We start from the raw sequence: 15,616 nt of genomic DNA on the forward strand, positions 1-15,616 counted from the left end.
AATGTCTTGTGAAGCAAAAAGCTGTGTTTGTAAGAAACAAACCCATCATTAAGGTGTTTTAACTTTAAACTTCTGGCCAAAATACAAGCTTTATTATCCATAATAACGCTTCCTCCAGTAAAAAAAAAAAAAAAAAGTCTGTCTCTTGTTAAAAATCCACCCACATATTCATTAAGAACTGTTTTGGACTGTTTTTGCTTGTAAACGCTGCTTTATCTGTGCATATTTTTCCTCCTGATTCGGACGAGACGACTTTTTCACTGGAGAAAGCAATATTAGGGTTTTCGCAGTGCCATAGAAGAGCCATTTTAGGTTCAAAGAACCATTTTTTTCTTAAGGGAAGAACATTTTAATATTCTAAGGAACCTTTTCCACTCTGATGAACTTTTTGTGCAATAGAAAGGTTCTATGGATGTTAAAGATTCTTCATGAAACCATAGATTCCAATAAAGCACCTTTATCTAACAACATTTATTTATAATAAAGATGACATGTTTCATGTTTTAATAATAATAATAGCGTATAGTGTTCGTGAGGCTTCGGTGTAACTTTACCAGTTGAAATAAACAATTTGATTTCAGCAGAAATGTCTTTTATCTTACAGGGACAGTTTGATGGCCAAGCCAGCTTTGTGAGTAGATGTTCAGTATCTGATTTTCTGTTAATGCCATATGGTGCTGGCTTGCATGTTAAGCTGTTCCCGTGTGTCTGTTAGGATGTGGTGATCGGGAACCTGAAGGTGGCCACGCAGTACCGTGTCAGTGTGGGGGCGTACGGCTGGGCAGGGGAGGGCAGACCCATCAGGCTCCGGGACATCAGCACTGGGTCTCGTGGTGAGCAGACAAGCCCCAAAACATGCATTTTGATCAGCATCAATGCGCATTTAGCTCATCCGTAACAGAAATAATCAATGTACAGGATATTTTTCTCTTATGCTGTAGAAAAGTGCATGCCTCCTGCACCTCCGACCCAGGCTAAAGTGGTTGCCGTGTCAGACACAGAACTGGCGTTGTCATGGCAACATGGAGAGAGTGAAGGAAGTGCACCTGTGCTATACTTCCTTGTGGCGTATATCAGGTAAAGGATCAAATAAGAAACATATAGAGAGATAAATTGTTTTTCATTTAAGAAACATTTTCAGGTTCTGTTAATCTTTATTCATTTATACTTTCAAAGAATGAGTTTTCTGAGAGTTTTTCAGTTTTGTTGGCTTTGACTGATGTTTCTGCGTGTGATCTTTACCCTGTCGGGCCATGTATGTCCAGATTACTCATGAAACTAATGCATTTCTCTGGTAGTTACTGTTCTAGAACACAACTAACCCATTCAGACCAGTTGAGCACACACATCAAACTACTGACCCGCACCACATAACAGCCTGCTATTATGTGTGCATGAATTCTTGAAAAATGACTGATGATTGCTCTTCCTCTTTCTTTATTATTACATTTTAGAATAATAGTAAAGTCATGAAAACTGTATGAAATTATAAAAATGGAAGAATGAGAATTATATAGTGACCAAAAATATGGGAAACAATGAAATACTAATACTACAAAAAAAAAAACTTATATAAACAAATTTAAATAAAACACAAAATGACAAAAACACTAAAACTTTAACTAAAATTAAAGTGAAAACAGAAAATATAAAAATAAAAAGTATAAATTTAATGAAGTGGGTCCTGACGTTTTGCTGGTATCCTGCTGTACGTCCAGGTTAAGTATATGTGCATTTGGGTGTGAGATCCTCATTGATAATTATGCAACATGAGTCTTGGACTGTGTCCTCCAGCAGATTAGACTCACTCCCCCAGAGACCGTCTGCTTCTCAGATTAACAACCTTTCACATAATCACCGCAATTTAGCGACTCTTCAAGATGGAACAACACAAAACTGCAGATGTGTTTAATGGCACTATCAATTCCTTCTCAGTCTTGAGTGAATTTGCTGCTTGTAAATTAGAATGTTCTTATTTTGACATATGGAGTTTTGATTATTAATGGTGCTTAATAAGGCAAGCATCAGTATTACTACTGCTCATACTCAAGAGATAAGGATTTCTAATTAAATGCCGGAATTTGAATTGAGGTTGAAAACAGAATTGCAGTTTGAATTTGAATGTAAAGAAGAAGAATTGTAATTAATTTTCAAAGAAATATTCAAATTTCAAAGATATTCAAAGAAAAGTATATGAATGTAATGTGTGAAGTGCCACCTGTGGAAATTTGCATTTAGGTAATATATTTAATCATATTTGTCAACTTAACCTTTGTCAACCAGAAGACCAGGGTGCTTTTTTATTATGATTTATATTATTTCATAGCTTTTTATAGCTTCATAGTAATTCATATATAATTCATAGTTTATTTTTTACATTTTCAGTTTTCATGTTAATTTTAGTTTGTTTTAATTGTGTTTGGGATTTTGTCATTTTTTGTGTTATATATTTTTAATATTTCTGTTTAGTTTCTTATTGTTTATTTTTTTTGTCGTTTTAGTACTTCAGCTTCAACTTATTTTATTTCAGTTAGTTGCCAAGGCAACATTTCTCATTGTTGTTTAAGTTTTTAAGTGTAAGATTTTTACCTAATATTTATGTTTTATTTAATTTCAGCTTAATTTCATTTAAGGATTTAAATCTGCCCTCTCAGTCCCATCACCTCAAATCATACTATTTCTTTTCTAAACAGACTCTTCTAATCAGATTGTCTCCTGCCAAACAATATATTTCATCATATTTATTAACTTAAAGGGGTCATATAATGTTGCTAAAAAGAACATTATTTTGTGTATTTGGTGTAATGAAATGTGTTTATGCAGTTTAAGGTTCAAAAAACACATTATTTTCCACATACTGTACATTATTGTTTCTCCTCTATCTATCGCCTTTCTGAAACGCGTCGATTTTTACAAAGCTCATCGGTCTGAAAAAGCATGTAGCATTTCTCGTTTTTGTGTAAGTTTTTAAGTGTAAGATTTTCATTCAATATTTTTTTTTTTCATTTCAATCAAGTTAAGGATTTAAATCTGCCCTCTCGAGTCCCAGTCCCTTAACCTCAGATCATGTTATTACTTTTCTAAACAGACTTTTCTAATCACATTGTCACCTGCCTAACAAAAAAAAAAAAAACAGCAAAAAAGTTCAATCAATTTGTTCTGAGGGTGAAACCTAAAGTTGTAATTATAAACTTAGGCTGAACCCTAGCATCATCATTGCAAATTTGTCTTTACATTTTCTTCTTCTTCAAAAAAAAAATCTAGTACATATACAAATATGCATAATACAAATGTTCTCTGATCAAGGAAAGCAGGATGATCGTTTTTTGAAGTTTGTTGATGTGTGTGTATGTGTGTTGCAGGCCAGAGATGGACACTGAGTGGATGTACATCAGAGAGCCAGTAGAGTCGAACTCTATGGTGCTCAAGGGTCTGATTCCTGAGACGGAGTACCAGTTTGTCATCAGATCCGTGAACACACACGGGATCAGCCCTCCCAGTGCCATTAACAACCCCGTGCGCACACTCGGTGAGTTACAGTGCAGTCAGAACAGGACCTTATGAGAACCTCAGGTCTGGGTACTGTAAGGTTACTGGTTCACACTATAACCATTGTGTTACATAGGTTTCTTTGGATAAAAGGGTTTAAATGACCATACTTAAGTGTGTGGTTTGCATGGTTTATGTTGTAATCGTTATAGTTTGGATGCTCCTTACAGATTTGTATGCATGCATGGTGGCTGGAAAGACCAGACTAATTAAATTAAGCATCTTAAAGCCTGCTCATTTTGAGGAAGACCCTCCTCTATGCCACAAAAACAGCACAAGGAGGAAGATTACAGCTAGTTACCCACCCCTAACCCTCCATCACACAGATTAAGAGCAGAGACCCCCCAAACACACACACACATTTACAGTCCAATCACACAAACTTGCACACAAACTCATTCAGCTACACAGTTTCTAGAGAGCGTTGTCGTTTATGTAAGAATTTGCTGCTTTTGTTTTGTTGGTCTAGGCATTCAACCAATTTGGATCCACCCAAAAACAACTGGATTAAGACAACCATTGACCACCTCATGCGTTACTTTTAGGAACAAATTTTGGTCATTTGGTTTTGAAATGTAAAAGTGCAACAAAACAAAGAGTAATTGCAACAATTGTTCAATAATTAAACAATTTATTCCCTGTTTTGGGACCAGGCAAAAACCTGGGTTGTACACCATTCAGAACTGAATTGAGCATGTCTTTAAAATTCTAATTTAATTCCTGAATTTGAATTGAGGTAGAAAACAGAATGCAGAATTGAAATTTTAAGTCGAATGTAAAGAAGAAGAATTGAAATGCATTTCCAAAAGAAACATACAATTAAAAAAAACATTCTGCATTTAGTTGGCATATTTCATATTTTAAAAAATTTGCTTTTGTTGACCAAGGTGCAATAGTGTTATTTTAATATTATTTATACACTATTATAGCATTTATTAATATTTTAAAATAGCTTTTATTTTCACATTTTAATTTTAATTTTAGTAATTTTGTTTGTACTCATTTTTAAGCTGAGTACAGCATTAAGTTATTTTGGTTTTAGTTTTAGTAATTTTAATTTAAAATTTTAAACTTATTTTATTTCAGTTAGTTGCAAAGGCAATATTTCTAATTTTCATTTAAGTTTTTTATTTTATTTTATTTCAGCTTTTATTTGAATGAATGAAAATGAATTAAATTTTAGTTTTAGTTTATTAACAACGCTTGGGTGTAGGACTTTTTTTTCCCAGAATGCATGACCTGTGTTGAAGTTCTTTAAAATGCAACTCAGTAAGTTCCTCTTGTCATTCCAATTCAGTTCACCTCTTCCTGTACAAACAGACCCGATTTCTTAAGAAAATAACTGTGTGCAGTCAGAAACCTATGTTTCTAGCATGCTTTTGAAATCTAAAGTCAGGTGTGTTCTGTGCATAAAATCATGATGATTTTTTTTTTCTGTTTAGTATATTTATGAGGTCAAATGACAGAAATATACTATGCACTATGTAAAAAAACCAGGTTCATCAGATATAGGCAGTGGAGACTATGACCTCTACATCTCAAACTCTGACAGTAAAGATGAGGATGGGTTTGAAATCGATGACTCGGATTACGATGTCTTCATTGAGGAGGTGAGCCATCTTTTATGTTGTTGAAGAGACCTGAAACAAATTGTAATAGGCAAAAGTCACAGAAAAAAAAGATTTTCATAAATAAAATTCTGTACATGCTAAACAACATCTTGTCACAAAGAATGTGCTGTTATTTAATCTTTCTGGCATTCATCTACACATTTCTTGCAGATAAAGTCATTTCCTAGCAGTAAGAAAAGCGGCAGAAGGTCTCAGCTCCGCTCCCGCATCGGGACTCCCGGTAACGGAAATGTTATTTATAGGATGCGCACACCTGTTCCCCAAAATATCAGCTTCACTTCAACAGCAGCGGCAGTGTGGACCACATCAACAACTCCTGTAACCATGACAACTGTCACTAGCTCCGCCTCCAGGATAACCACCACACCTGTTACACTGACAGGCTCCGCCCCCACCACGCCTCCTCCTGTAGTTCCTTCTCCCAGTCCGTCAATGACGCTGTGGAAAGGGGAAAGACCTCGGGTGTATGACGTACCATGTGACAAGACGGTTTGCCCTCCCGACAGCTTCTGCATCAACGATTACGATACTGGCGGCTCTCGATGTCACTGCAACCTCGGTCGCCATGGAGACTTCTGCTCGGAAGGTGAGTTCACTCACAATAAGAGTCAATATGCTGAATGATGTAAATCAGTAAATACTGTATTTGTTTAATAGAAACTGCCAGCCAAAAGTTTGGAGTAATTAAAGTGCCCCTATTTTTGATTTTTTTGAATTTTTTTTTGAAAATTACCTTTCAATGAAGTATGTAACACAGCTCTAAGTGAATGAAAACATCCTGCAAAGTTTTAAATCTGAAAGTGCTCCGTGTATAAAGTTATTGTCTCTCAAAAGAAAGAGTCGACTCGGAATCATTGAAATGAGTAGTTTTTAAAACGAATCCCAAGCCGTTTCATGTTGAGGTCTACATGAAACATTAGCATATTGTCCCGCCCACTTGTTGGTCTTTTCACATTGGTCTGAATGAAAATGCAGCGAATCGTTTGGGAGTCATTGAGCAAGTAAGGTAAAAATAAATGCATATTATAAGACAATGAAAGTGTTTTGTGACCTTGCATGCATGGGACTCCCAAAACCAAAATATGAACCTTTCATTACCCATAGTAGGGGCGCTTTAAGATTTTAAAAATGTTTTTGGAATAATCTCTTATGCTCACCAAGGCTGCATTTATTTGATCAAAAATACAGTAATATCTTGAAATATTATTGTAATAAAAAAAAAAACAGTTTTCTATTTTTTGAGTTTTCAGCATCATAACTCCGGTCTTCAGTGTCAAATGATCCTTCAGAAATCATTCTAATATGCTGATTTACTTCTCAATTACCATCAATTATTATGTGCTCAATTATAAATACTGATTCTTGTTATCAATGTTGAAAACAGTTTTTGCTGCTTAATATTTTTGTAGAAACTGTGATACATTTTTTTCCGGATTCTATGAATAGCATTTATTGAAATATAATTTTTTTGTTACGTCATAAATATATTTACTGTCATTTTTTAACCAATTTACTGCATACATGCCAAATAAAATTATTAATGTCTATTTTTTTTTTTCATTATACTTGGCCTAAATTTTGAATGGTAGTGTATCACGGTATCCACAGAAATATGAAGCAGCACAACTGTTTTCAACATTGATAATGATCATGTGACACTGAAGACTGGAGTAATGGCTGCTAAAAAAAACAGCTTTGCATCACAGAAATAAATTACATTTCAAGTTCTATTCAAATAGAAAACAGTTATTTTAAATTACAATAATATTTTACAATATTACTGTATTTTACTGTATTTTTTTATCAAATAAATGCAGCCTTGGTGAGCATAAGAGACTTCAAAAACATAAAAAAATCTGAATTATTCCAAACGTTTGGCTGACAGTTTATAGTTATGGTTAACACATAAAATTGTGCTGTAAGTTTACCATTTTTCAAACTTTCACCAGACCCAGAAATGACATTCTGTTATCATTTATTCACCCGCATCTTGTTCCAAATCTCTTTCATTTTTGAGTGAACTATCCTTTTAAATGATGCCACTGAATTAAACCACACCTCCTCACCAAAACCCCGCCACCAAGGACATGAAAATTAATATGCAGAGACTGTTTCTGATTGACTGGTCTGATTACAGAGTCTAGGGTGGTCAGCGAGACAGATGTGATTTCTTATGACACTTATTTTGTCTGAAAATAGTATATTTTATATGTGGTATTCAAACATAAATAATCATGTAGAATGAATCATTGATGTTCTGCAGGACTTGCGTGGTGCGATGGGTTTTCTCATCTCTTTTCTTAGTAGATGTGATACAACCAGATTCTTTTTGAAGTTTAGTTCGATTCAATAAGATCTAAAACCTTTCAAATCTACTAAACTCTTCTGGATCTCAGTCTCTCTCTCTCTCAGATGCATGAAGAATTTGCGTCTCTTTTCCTCTTTCATTTCATTTCTTCCTCCATCTCTCTCTCTCTCTCTCTTGTCTTCTCTGAGGTCTCTTGGGAATGTTTAATCTTTGAGTGTGGAGGTTTTCATGTTCTCCTGGCATTCCTCGCTATGTCCTTTTCAGAGCGAGTACAATAACATTCTAAATCAAGTTGACTCCACAGAAAAGATATTGCTTTATTGTTCTAAATCTCTCACAGTATTGCATATCAGTTTCAATATTTTTAAATGCAATATATGTTGTGCTGAAAATTGCAATTTCATGACATCTCACTATTACATTACACTAAAACATCAGTTTGGGTAGTGGCCAAATATACATGTATATTATATATTCTTTCAGCCTCTAGGGGGAGTACTTATGTTTTCCATTTGTTCCAAACTTACCTGCTCCTAAAGTAAACATGCTGAATTATTATATTGTGTCTTAATCTGTTTCCAAAGAGAAGTCATTTGAATTGTTTGAATATTTATATCCGGCAAAATGTAGTATTGCTTTCTGCAGGATTTCATGCAAGATTTCTATTTCAAATAGATGCTGTTCTTTTGAATTTTCTATTCGTCAAAGAATCCTGGAAAAATGTATCACGGTTTCCACATTTATAATAATAATAATAAGAATAAGAAATGTTTCTAGAGCAGAAAGAATGATTTCTGAAGGATCATGTGACACTGGAATAATGATGCTGAAAATTCAGCTTTTCATGACAGGAATAAATTGAATTTTAAAATATATTACAATAGAAAACAATTATGATGAATTATAATAATATTTCCCAATATAGCAGTTTTTACTGTATTTTTAATCAAATAAATGCAGCCTTGGTGAGCATAAGAGACTTGTTTCAAAAACATTTCATCTTACCAACCCCAAACTTTTGAACTTTTGTCATAAACATGGACTAAAAGTCACAAAATTAGAATTTTGAATTAATTAGGGTTTGGGCTAAAGGTCATGTTCTAGCACTGTTGATGTGGCTGAACACCAACATGGCAGTGATGAACTATGGGATTTGTGCCCAAGAGATGAATCGCTCTGTAATCTCAACTCTGTCACAGAAGATGATGACGGGCCAGAAAGCTTGTCCAAACGGACTGAAAGAAATCATTTTCTATGACTTTCAGTCATAGTGTTCGGATCTGTAGACTCTCGAGACTGAAACACACAGTATATGGAGGGTGTGTATATGTACAAATCTAAGATTTAAAAAACGAGTGTCACAGGAAGTGTTGTAACCGCTTTGTATCCTACAGGTCTGATGGTAAATTTCCCCAAGTTCTACGGCTACTCCCACATGACGTTTGAACCTCTTAAAAACTCTTACCAGAGCTTCCAGATCAGCCTGGAGTTTAAGGTATAGTCACATATACAGGCAGACTTTGATGTGTTTGAGAGGTTTTTGAGACCAGACACTTATGAATGACTGCTCTGACCTCTCAGGCAGAGGCTGAGGATGGATTGCTGTTGTATTGTGGAGAGAATGAACAAGGTAGAGGAGATTTCACCTCCCTGGCCCTCGTACGGGGAAAACTACACTACAGGTATCTCCAATTTTAAATACAGTTCTTGCAAACTGTTTAATCTCCACAATTTTCTGCTGTTAAAGGGTTAGTTCACCCAAAAATGAAAATTCTGTTATTAATTACTCGCCCTCGTGTTGTTCCAAACCCGTAAGACCTTCCTTCATCTTGTTCACAACAGTATCATGACGCGAGCGTGTGGCGGCGCTGACCCAGATGTGGAATAAAGTCGTTATTTTTGTTTTCTTTGCGCAAAAAAGTATTCTTCTAAATTCTAAAGTTGTCACACGGAGAGTTCCGAAGATGAACGAAGGTCTTACGGGTTTGGAACAACACGAGGGTGAGTAATTAATGACAGAATTTTCATTTTTGGGTGAACTAACCCTTTAATTCACCTCATGCTGATTCCAGTCAAGTTTCGTTCTGTAGCTAATTTTCACCTTGGATGTTCTTTGTATTTTAAAGTAATCCATACTGAAGATTTGCATACTTTGTGGATTGTGATTTCCACACACACACACACACACACACACGCACACACACATACATATACAGTATATTGTTTTTGGTTATTTATATATGTATATAATATATATATAAAAACAAAAACAAAACAAAAATGATTTTGACAAAATAAAAAAGGAAACTAATTTTTGACTAATACTACATAATATTTACATAAGATTTATATAATATATAATATTTACATTGTGATTTTTTTTCTCTGACCTTTAACATTGATTCATGATCGTTTTTTCCATTTATATCCATTTATCGATTACTATTATTTAACCTAAAACTATAATTTTTTCATTGTTTCACCTAAAAACATTTTTTTTTGGCTTCACTGTAATCACAGATATTTCCAATGTCACTTATCCTATTGAGTCTTATTGATTCATTTCTGCTTTTTTGTATTTTGATTGTTTTCTCTATGGATTTAAATAGATGTTGTGATTAGTAGTAATTGATCTTGAATTTTATGTGTACAGGTTTAACTGCGGTACAGGTGCAGCTCAGATCGTGAGTGACAACTTCATTGTGATTGGACAATGGCACACGGTCACAATATTTAGAGATGGCATGAATGGCTGGCTGCGATTAGACAGTGACACACCAGTGTCAGGCCGTTCTCAGGTACGCTTGCTTTAATACACAAACACAGCACAAAATGATAAATTAATTTTAAAAAATTAAGTCGGGGTTTTTGCTGGTTTTGTGTCATATGCTGTATTGACCAATCAGCATGCAGGACTGGAACTATCCATTTTATTAAATGCATCTAACAACTTCAGTTCTTTCTCTCTTTTAGGGTCAGTACACTAAAATAACGTTCCGCACGCCTTTGTTTTTGGGCGGAGCTCCGAATGCCTATTGGCTGGTGAGGGCGGTGGGGACCAATCGTGGCTTTCAGGGCTGCATGCAGAGTCTGACTGTCAAAAGTAAAGCCATTGACATCCGACCCTGGCCTAAAGGAAATGCACTGAGCGGAGCAGACATCGGTTAGTTTGACATACCCCATAACTATAAGTTTCCAAATACATTTTGTCTTTATTTTGAACAGTTTTATCAATTGTTTTATGATTTTCAAACCTAAATGTCTTCTTTGTGTCAGTTTGCTTAAAGTATGCTTGTCTATCTTTCTTTCAGATAAATGTAACTTGCTATAATATTTTGCTATCCCTCGAGGGTTCATCAGTTGATGAAAAGCTGATAATTAATTAAATCATAAATTAAAAAGTTAAATAATAAATAATTGAATATAAAAAAAACACATACTAAAAAATATGAAGTATTTTATTTGTTTACCTGCATGTCATGAGATCATTAACCGACATCAGAGAACTGTGAACTTGCAAATGTGTTGTTAAAATATTGAAATATTAACTTGACTCAGGAGGTACAAGTAAATATTTTACACTACTTATCCAAAGTTTGGGGTCAGTAAGATTTTTTATGTTATTAAAACTTTTATTCACCAAGGATACATTAAAGGGACAGTTCACCCAGAAATGAAAATTCTGTCATTAATTACTCACCCTCATATCGTTCCAAACCCGAAAGACCTGAACACAAATTAAGATATTTTTGATGAAATCCAAGAGCTTTCTGACCCTGCATACAGCAATGTAACTGAAATGTTCCCAGGCCCAGAAAGGTAGTAAGTACATTGTTAAAATAGTCCATGTGACATCAGTGGTTCAACCGTAATTTTACGAAGCTACGAGAATACTTATTAAAAATAACTACCTTATTTAACAATTCTTCTCATCCGTGTCTGTGTCCGCCATTTCAGTTACATTGCTGTATGCAGGCTCAGAAAGCTTTCGAATTTCATCAAAAATATCTCAATTTGTGTTACGAAGGTCTTACGGGCAGTAAAGACTTTCAAATTGTCAAAATATTTCTTATATTTCAAATAAATACAAATAAATTCTGATTCTTTAAAAACTAAATGACAGTTTCCACAGAATTATTCAATATTCAACAATGATAATAATAAGATATGTTTCATGAGCAGTAAATCAGCATATTAGAATGATTTCTGAAGGATCATGTGACTGAAGACTGGAGTAATGATGCTGAAAATTCAGCTTTGCATCACAGGAATAAATTACATAAGGTCTTACGGGTTTGGAACGACATGAAGATAAGTAATTAATGACAGAATTTTCTTTTTTAGGTGAACTATCCCTTTAAATGAAACAAAAGTGGCAGTAAAGACTTTCAAATTGTCAAAATATTTCTTATATTTCAAATAAATACAAATAAATTCTGATTCTTTAAAAACTAAATGACAGTTTCCACAGAATTATTCAATATTCAACAATGATAATAATAAGATATGTTTCATGAGCAGTAAATCAGCATATTAGAATGATTTCTGAAGGATCATGTGACTGAAGACTGGAGTAATGATGCTGAAAATTCAGCTTTGCATCACAGGAATAAATTACATTTTACAATATATTCAAATAGAAATCAATTATTTAAATTGAAACAATATTTCATAAAATTCATGTTTTAATAGTATTTTTGGTCAAATAAATGCAGCCTTGATGAGACTTCTTATAAAAACTGCCCCCAAATTTTTGAACGGCAGTGCAGTGATCTAATGCATTGATATTCAGACATTTTTAAATGTCCACATACTTGCTGGGATCACTGTATATGTGTTCAAAGCATCTTCTTCTCTTCTGTGTGTTTCAGGCGAGTGCAGCAACAGTGTGTGTGAGAAGGTCACCTGTGCTAATGGAGGAATCTGCTTTGCCAACCGTGCGGACGGCTTCATCTGCCTGTGTCCTCTGGGCTATAAGGGCTTCCTCTGTGAGGAGAGTGAGTCACACACGCTGCCGTTTGCTGGCGTTCACACACACACACACACACACACACACACACACACACACACACACACACACTCACACTCACACACACAACTAACACCATGGCTTTGTGCCGTGACTTTTGCATGTGCACCACCTCATTTATAATTTTTAGAAACTTGTGAATTCAAGTAGTTTTCAATATTGTTTTTTTCCCTCCTTATGAAAAAATATTTCTGAATTATTATGACAAGAATATACTTATGTGCCAACTGAATGCAATGCGTTTGGACACTTAAATTCATATTTTTGACAATTAAATGAAAATGTGTTCTTGTTTTAATTTATATTTAAGAGTGCTGTTTTACCCACTTAAGTAGGACTTAAGTACATCTTTAAATGTAATATTATAAGTACAGGAATCATAATAATATGCTGAAATATTTCTTATTCTTATTATTAATGTTGAAAACAGTTGTGCAGCTCAATATTTTTGTGTAAACGGTGATACATGATTTTTTTCAGGGTTCTTTAATGAAGAGAAAGTTCAAAAAGCAGCATTTCTTTGAGAAAGAAATCTTTTGTAACATTATAAACAAATTTTCTGTCACTTTTGATCAATTTCATGTATTCCTGCTGAATAAAAGTATAAATAAATAAATAAAATTGGACTTATAAGTACATCTATAAATGCAATTTCATAATGACTTCTGTTCTCTTTGAAATATGGTTAAAGTGTACTGCCAAATGTACTGAAAAGCATTTATGGTAAACTAAAATATACTTTAATGTTATTTCTATTGAAACTTTTATCTCATGTATTTAAATATATCTATAATTACACATTTGTAATGATGAATTTGCAATGTAGTACTTTTAAAATATGTTTAATTTAAATGTAATATCAAATAACACTACAGTTAAAATGATAATCAAGTACTCTACATGTGCTTTAGTATGTTAACACATCAAAATAAGTGTACTTCTGTAAAGTACAACAAAAGATTATTAAAACATAATGATTTAAAATATACTTTAAAGTAAAACATGTAATTTGACATTATTACAAAGTCCATTTTTAATCTTATGTTAAGAAACAAAGTTTACTTTTAACTAATGTTATATTTTCTGCAAGTACAGTTTTTAAAAAATATACTTTTAAAGTAAAATTTGAAGTGCACCACAAGTGCACATTCAATATAATTAAGTGCTATTCGTTTTCAAAAGTAACAAGTGTCACACAGTTTCTCCGAAACACCTATGAACATATATATCTTACAAGACATAACATACAGCATTTAACACTCATGAACAAATGTAGTAGCAGTAATAATAAATACAATCTGCAGTTACCCGTCAACATTTTTAAACATATTTGTTGTAAAAATGTGTGATAAAGAAGTGCAAAAGTGTGACTAGGTCCGAAAGAAGAGCAGTTGCACAGTTATTTTCAGGTTCCAACATGAATGTGTGTCATTACCGGACTTCATATTTCTTCAATTCTATGGCTAATTCCTCTCGTTTCAGGTTTCCTGTTGTCTCTACCCCAGTTCAACGAGAGCATGTACTCGTACGCCAGCGCCCCCTGGCCTCAGCCATCCCACAACTACCTGTCCTTCATGGAGTTCGAGATTACCTTCCAGCTGACCAATCCCGACGGCACGCTGCTCTACACCGATGATGCGGCCAGTCGTGACTTCCTGTCAATCAGCCTGGTGGGCGGATATGTGGAGTTTCGCTTCGACTGCGGCTCGGGTGCCACAGTTATCAGGTTGCAAAACAGATAGTAGATAACTGTGAATCCACAGCTGTTAAATATTTCGTAAGGACCGGACACAATATCTTTGCTTCTGTTGTCAGGAGTGAAGAGGCCATCGCTATGGAGGTGTGGCACGAGTTGCGTGTCTCTCGAACGGCAAAAAATGGCATTTTACAGGTAGACAACCAGAGACCAGTGGAAGGCATGGTAGAGGTGAACAGTTTTATATTATTTTAAAACATTTACACTACCATACAAAAGTTGGGGTCAGTAAGATGTTTTTAATATATTGGAATATTTTTATACTCACTAAGACTGCATTTATTTGTTCATAAATGCCATGAAAACTCCATAAAAACGGTAATGTTGTGAAATATTATTGCAATTTAAATAACACTTTTCTATTTGAATATATTGTAAAGTGTAATTTATTCCTGTGATCAAAGCTGAATTTTCAGCATCATTACTCCAGTCTTCAGTGTCACATGATCCTTCAGAAATCATTCTAATATGCTGATTTGCTGAATATTTATAAGAGCTGCTTCATATTTTTGTAGAAACTGATTTTTTTTCTTTTACAGGGTTCTTTGATAGAAATAATAGAAAGTTGAAAAGAACAGAATTTATTTGAAATAGAAATCTTTTGTAACATTATAAAATGTCACTTTTGATCAATTTTTTTATGAATATTAACTATGAATTTCCTTTAAAAATAAATCGAAGTGACCCCAAATCTTTGAAAGTTAGTGTAAGAAAGTACGTTTCGTTATATACTTTTAAAGCTGGAAATGTTATTTTATTATTTTAGTTGATTAAATTTCTCATTTTATTGTTTTATTCAGTCCACATAATTTCCTTTAATGACAGAGTGAAAAAACACATTTTGACACTTTTCACTTAATATGGGATTTTGAACATCATTTAACGACAACAAAATCTGTTCAATCAGAAATGTATAATACAAGGGATCTGTATGCTTTCTTATTATTTTCTAAGTATATAGTGTATTGTATAACAACACAAATATTAATAATAATCTTTCTCTCTCTCTCAGGGTGCGTTTACACAGATAAAGTGTAGTTCTCCTCTCTTTATTGGAGGAGTTCCTAATTATGATATTACTAAGACAAGCGCTGGTGTCCTGAGACCCTTCACTGGAGCTGTGCAGAAGGTACTAGTGTTGAAGAAACTACAGACACCCAATGCACCCTGACAACCACATAGCAGCGTTAAGAAATAATCATGATTATTAAGTAGTGATTTAAGTAGTATTAAGATACTTATGCCGAGTTCACACTGCACGATTTTAGCCCGATTTTTCACTCGCCGACAGGTTTTGCGAAATCGCCGACAAATGCCCGAAATCGGAGGAAAATCGGTGCTCG

At 34.1% G+C, this 15,616-nt stretch overlaps 1 protein-coding gene across 1 annotated transcript in view; it reads left to right on the forward strand.

Moving 5' to 3' along the window:
* Positions 1-15,616, forward strand: part of egflam (EGF-like, fibronectin type III and laminin G domains) — a 22,328-nt gene that overhangs the window by 2,183 nt on the left and 4,529 nt on the right. The window contains exons 2-15 of the mRNA XM_016534345.1: positions 585-631; positions 716-833; positions 942-1,077; positions 3,363-3,529; positions 5,047-5,159; positions 5,331-5,766; positions 8,883-8,983; positions 9,070-9,170; positions 10,142-10,286; positions 10,462-10,651; positions 12,360-12,485; positions 14,000-14,243; positions 14,333-14,444; positions 15,286-15,402. Of these exons, the coding sequence (XP_016389831.1) occupies positions 585-631; positions 716-833; positions 942-1,077; positions 3,363-3,529; positions 5,047-5,159; positions 5,331-5,766; positions 8,883-8,983; positions 9,070-9,170; positions 10,142-10,286; positions 10,462-10,651; positions 12,360-12,485; positions 14,000-14,243; positions 14,333-14,444; positions 15,286-15,402 (2,153 nt within the window). The remainder of the gene's footprint in view (positions 1-584; positions 632-715; positions 834-941; positions 1,078-3,362; positions 3,530-5,046; positions 5,160-5,330; positions 5,767-8,882; positions 8,984-9,069; positions 9,171-10,141; positions 10,287-10,461; positions 10,652-12,359; positions 12,486-13,999; positions 14,244-14,332; positions 14,445-15,285; positions 15,403-15,616) is intronic.

This window comes from Sinocyclocheilus rhinocerous, unplaced genomic scaffold (assembly GCF_001515625.1).
Source record: "Sinocyclocheilus rhinocerous isolate Xijiao unplaced genomic scaffold, SAMN03320098_v1.1 scaffold516, whole genome shotgun sequence".
Classification (NCBI taxonomy): Eukaryota; Metazoa; Chordata; class Actinopteri; order Cypriniformes; family Cyprinidae; genus Sinocyclocheilus; species Sinocyclocheilus rhinocerous.